A 5,629-nucleotide genomic window follows, 5' to 3' on the forward strand; every position below is an offset into this window, starting at 1 on the left:
GACGAGTAATGCTACACGCGTGGACTTGTTTTTACGGATTCGAGGGATTGTGAATAGGTGGCAGTTTTTTATTGGAAATTAAGGGTGAGGCGGGGTGTTACTACTAATAATGTCGATTAGTAGAGTGTATGAACCATCAACCGTGACATGCCATGCGTATTTTTGGAATGGTAAATCAATGCCCTCTCCTCTCTCCTCTCTAGCAGCTGTGTGCTGCAGACAGAAAAATGAGGAAGGGGGTGCCTGAGGCCGGCAGAGGTTCACGTGGTGATGCCCGTGCTTGAGTGAGAGGGGAGCCTTTTGCCAGCTGAGTACGCAGCAGCCTGCATATATAGCAGAAGAAATGCTTGCATGGTTTGGGTAATGCAGGATAGAGATCGACCAGGCGCAGTTAATGACGCTGCTCCTCCTTCACCAATCGATGCTCCAAAGGGCTACAACCGCGTAGCGCGCGCCAGCTTCAAATTAAAGCACCCACTCCTCCTCGGCGGGCGTCCATGTGCACGTCGCTGCGGCGTCCCCTCCTGCAAATATCCGTATCGTGCTGGACATCCAGGGAGAGACAGAGACACTGAGACAGACACACAATGGCCGTAGCAATGCCAGCTGCGCTTCTCCTGCTTCTCCTCCTGGTCGCGCCGCCGGCGGCGGGCTCGTCGGAGGCGGCAGTCCGGCCGAACCCCAAGATCGTCAACTGGGTCGCAGGCAACGCCCGCGCCTCCACGCCCGACAGCTTCGGCTCCCTCATCTTCGACCTCTCCGTCGGGACGCCGCGGCAGACCCTCTCCTTCGTCATGGACATCACCGAGCAGCTCGTCTGGGCGCAGTGCCGGGAACATGGGTTCGCGCAGTCGCAGGCGCCCACCTTCAGGCCCGGCAGCTCCTTCGCCCCGATTGGCTGCAACGACACGGCATGTCAGAGCCTGGCCCAGCCCCCCGACGACAACTGCACCCATCCCGACGACCACTGCAAGTACGCATGGGACTTCCAGCGCCGCGGCAGCGGCGCCATGTCCGGCTACCTCGCCACCGAGACGTTCAGCTTCGGGGCCAAGTCCGTCCCCGGCATGGTGTTCGGCTGCAGCGACAACGTCATGGTGCGGGCCCTCGGCGGCGTCTCTGGCTTCGCCGGATTCAGCAGGGCCCCCCTCTCCCTCGTCTCGCAGCTCCACGTCTCCAAGTTCTCCTATTTCATCGACCACAACAACGGCGACGACAGCAGCTTCCTCAGCCTGGGCGACGCGGGCGCCGCGCAGGCTATGGGCAACAACAGCACGCCGCTGCTGCCAGCCACGACCAGACAGGACAGTTACCTCTACTACGTCAATCTCACCGGCATTCAGGTCGACGGGGAGCTCCTCGCCGACATCCAGGCGGGGACCTTCGCCGTCCAGGAAGACGGCTCCGGCGGGGTGTTCCTCAGCACAACAATTCCCTACACCTTCCTCCAAGAGGCCGCGTACAAGGTTCTGAAGCAGGAGCTCGCGAGCAGGATTCGGTCACAGGGCGTAGCTCCGATGAACGCCACAGCCGACGACCTGTGCTTCCTCAAGGAGAACTTTCGCAGCGTCAAGGTTCCGAGGCTAGCGCTGGTGTTCGATGGCGCCGACGCGGCGATGGAGCTCAATGTGAAGAACTACTTCTCCATCTACGACGAATGGCGCACGTGCCTCACCATACTGCCGTCGCCGAACGGCGCGGCGGCCGTCCTGGGCAGCCTGCTGCAGACGGGCAGGACCATGACCTACGACATTCATGGCGACGGCGGCCAGCTGACATTCGAGCCGGTGGCAGCGGGTGGCTCGGCGCCGGCGCATGCGGGTGGCCCGGACCCGGCGCCGGCCCATGCGCATGCGGGTGCCCCTGCGCCGGCGCATGCGTCGCTCGTCATAACAGCCACTCTTCTGGCCTGGGTGCTCCTCCTCCAGCAGTTCTAGAGAGATCACGCGGCAATAATCCTGGAGGAGATCGATGATGTTAATCGCACACAATGATGCACATGTGTTGTGTTGGTCTGCGTACGTGTGTAGTTCTCTGTTGGACATCTGCATGTGTTGTGTTGGTCTACGTGTGCAGTTCTCTGTTGGACATCTGCATGTGTTCACTACCAAGCTAGCTATCCTAGAGTGCATGTCTTGTTGCTTGTTGCTTTAGCCATTGTAGTCTCTGCCGTTGATGAACCCAGGAAGACATTTCTTGATGTTAAATAGTGCTTAGCGCATTTTCAACACGGACCCTTAAACTGTAAAGATCGCACGGCCTGGACGTGTTTTGTTATCCAATGTGGTTTGTACTGATTCGCTGACAAATGACGCATTTTTTCTGTAAATCTGAGACAAAATGAACGGAAGGAGGCTTGATGGGTGTCCGAACCGCTGCTAAGCCAGCTCTCACTGCCTGGCCCACCCACAAAATTCATCCGCTTTTCTGCGCTTTTCATCCAACACCCGCGTCATGACTGTCGTTAAAAAATCTACGTAAACATCATTCAGACATCTCAGTAGGTGTTGCCACGACTGCTTGTCCACAAAGGATCAGGTACCATGGAATTACCGTAAGAAAAACACCACGATTGCTCACATCAGACCTACAATCTTCTTCAACCGCAAAAAAAAAAAAGTACAACCTTCAGCTCATATTTTTCATGCTTGCGATTAGAAAGGAGAAGGGCCTCGGATCGGCGGTAGCATCGACGCCATCGACTAATGTGTCGATCCGTCCACTCTGACTGTGTTCGATGCGGCTGCTTAACTAGCCTTGCTCCATGCCGTCACCCTGCTTCGCCAGCGCCTCGTCGAGCTCCCGGATCACCTCGTCCGCGGACGCGATGTCCGCCAGAAACTTCTCAGCGGTCTGCCGGTGCCTGGCGTTCACCGAGCTGATCCGCGAGCTGAGCGGAGGGAGAGTGCGCGGCTCCGGGAGCTTGCGCTTCGTCCCCGCCGGCGGTAGCTTCTGTTGACGACGGGCCAGCCGGTCCATGGCCACGACCGCGTCCATCTCTTCTCTTCTCGTCGACTTACTTCGCTTTCGCTGCCGCTGGGTGTTGCTGCGTTTGCTCGACGCACGGTGGGGGCTTCGTGATCGCTTCGTTGCTTTATACAGTATAAACAACACAGGGTGCCGAGCCGAGCCGATCCCGACTAAGACTCCGAGTCTGACTAGGAATTCCACGTGTGCACGTGTGCCACGGCCACATTAGTTTTCCCTTTGGGTTTAGATAGTACTCAAAGTCTCAGTCGACTGACGTCATCATCGTACGCATAGGCCTGCCTCGAGAGCTCCTCGCTGGCGCCTTATGTGCCAGCAAACGAACCGAGCGCCCACGCGCCTGGTTATATGGGCTGGCCCAAAAACGAGCCGCGCAGCTCGTTCAACGTGCGCCTTTCGACCATCGCTTCCTGTTTCTAACACAAAAGGACGATCGCATCGTGGTTCACTTCTCGTGGTTGACCGGTCAACTGTTGATCGCTAGCTCCTTTTCCTTCGTGCACCTTTTGTTCCTTCGTTTTTTTTTCTGTTGCTTTGTTCACAAATCTCAAGAACACATGGATCTGAAAAAATTACAAATTTAAAAAACAGTTCACTAATTTGAAAAGGTTCATCAATTCTAAAAAAATTTAATCAAAATTTGAACACAAAAATTGAGATAAGTTCATCTAAGTTGAAAAAAATCATCGGATTTGAAAAAAAGTTCATCGGATTTGAAAAAAGTTCATCGGATTTGAAAAAAAGTTCATCGGATTTGAAAAAGTTCGTCGAATTTGACAAAAAGTTCATCGAGTTCGACAAAAAGTTCATCGAGTTTGAAAAAAAGTTCATCAAATTGAAAAAAGTTCACCGATTTTTGGAAAAAGTTCATCGAATTTGAAAAAAGTTCACCGGTTTTTTTGGTCGCCTTTGAAAAAGTTCACGAATTTTAAGAAAGAGAAAAAACAAAGATTGAAAAAAAGAAAGAAAACTGAAAAAACAGATGCCTTTTTCTAGTTTTATAAAGGAAAGAAAAAGAATGATTCTACCACATGAGGTTATGTAGTCTAATTGGTTGGTGCGATTGCCAGCTAAACTAACGGGCGGGGTTCGAATCGCGGCAGGCGCACCTTTTTTTAGGGTTTTCAAGAAACAAACAGCAAAGCAGGATGGGCCGGCCCGCTATGAAACCAAGTGTAAACGGGGGTGTGCGCCCTGTACGAAATGGCCTGTGTATTCGGCGCTTAAGGCGCCGAATAGGATTCAGCGCTTGCCTCGATCGATTGATTTTCCTCTTCATTCATGTGGGCTGTGTGTACGACGCTTTTCTTAAGTGGGCTGCTTTCCCTTTGTTTTGTCCTCCCGAAAGCTTGTCTCGTGCTGGGCTGTCTTCTTTTCCTGTGTCTATTTTTCTTAAGTGTGCTGGGCTGTCTAGTCTCCTACTTGATTGGTTACTTTTTTTTTATTTGGCCTGATAAAAATATCAGTGTCTGCTTCAACGCTGCCAGGCGTGGAGTGTATCTCCATGAAACATAACATAATGCATAAAAAATAGTGTGTTTGTATTACTTGAGCACATAATTTTGACACAAGAAATAAAAAAATAAATTAGAGAACATCTCTGGTTGAACTAAAAATGAGCTTCCTGGTGCATGTACGAAAAACTGCTAAAAAGGGAAGCAGGTAGTAGAAAACTGAAGGTCACTCTCTGGTCAACAAAAATGTAATTTGGAACAAGACTAATGTTGCATATGCCTAGTCTGGGACCATCTACTTTTTTCTTAGTGTATATCACTAGTTTTAGGTGATACGTGGGAAAATAAAATATATTTTAAATAAAATAATAAGTTACACATGGATGACCGACATGCAATTGCGTGTGATCAACGTGTGAGCGATCAGATGACAATATTTTGAGAAAAAAGGTTGCATAGAAATGACGAGCATGCAATTGCGCGTGGACAATTTACATGCGGCTGACACGTGCATAACCACTGGCACTATCTTATAAAAATAAAAATATATTAAGTTGTACATGGATGGGCATGGTCAGAGTACATGCGACTGTGCGGCCCATGGGTGTGCAAGTCAAGTGGCGTTATTTAAAATAAAAATCCTAGACATCACTAATAAGAAAAGGAAAAACACAAAATCCAAAACAAAAAAAATAGAAAGTAGAAAACGAAAAAGTTAAAAATAAACCCATCATATCGGTCTGCCCAAGCAACCAACCGCCCGCCCCGCACACACCCTAGTTTTGCTCAGGTGGTGTCACTTGCAATTGCATGCAGACTACAACATATGCGGTTGCGGTGTCGGTCATGCAACTGGCCCGCCCCCTCTCTCGCCGCCTTCTCCAGCAAAACAAAGGTCCAGTTGCAACTATGTTGGGGGACATGCAGTTGCGGTCAGGTGCAGCGCTTGCAGTTGCATGCCTAGTGTCGTACATGCAACTGGTCCGCCCCCTCTCCCGCCGCCCCCTCCGACAAAACAAGGGTCCAGTTGCAACCATGTTGGGGGACATGCAGCTGCGGTCAGGTGCGGCGCTTGCAGTTGCGGGGCTATTGTCGGGCTTGCAACCGGCTCGCCCCCTCTAGCGGCGCTCCTCCGACAGAATAAAAAAGTCTAGTTGCGGTCGGGTTACAAGACATGCAGTTGTAGT

General features: G+C 51.4%; 1 protein-coding gene across 1 annotated transcript; it reads left to right on the forward strand.

The window, feature by feature from the left end:
- The first annotated feature begins 380 nt into the window (after positions 1 to 380).
- LOC123075149 (aspartic proteinase nepenthesin-1) lies at positions 381 to 2,207 on the forward strand. The gene has a single exon (XM_044497816.1). The coding sequence runs from the start codon at positions 588 to 590 to the stop codon at positions 1,935 to 1,937; it is 1,350 nt and encodes a 449-aa protein (XP_044353751.1). The 5' UTR covers positions 381 to 587; the 3' UTR covers positions 1,938 to 2,207.
- Positions 2,208 to 5,629: the final 3,422 nt, after the last annotated feature.

Source organism: Triticum aestivum, chromosome 3D (assembly GCF_018294505.1).
Source record: "Triticum aestivum cultivar Chinese Spring chromosome 3D, IWGSC CS RefSeq v2.1, whole genome shotgun sequence".
In the NCBI taxonomy this organism is placed as follows: domain Eukaryota; kingdom Viridiplantae; phylum Streptophyta; class Magnoliopsida; order Poales; family Poaceae; genus Triticum; species Triticum aestivum.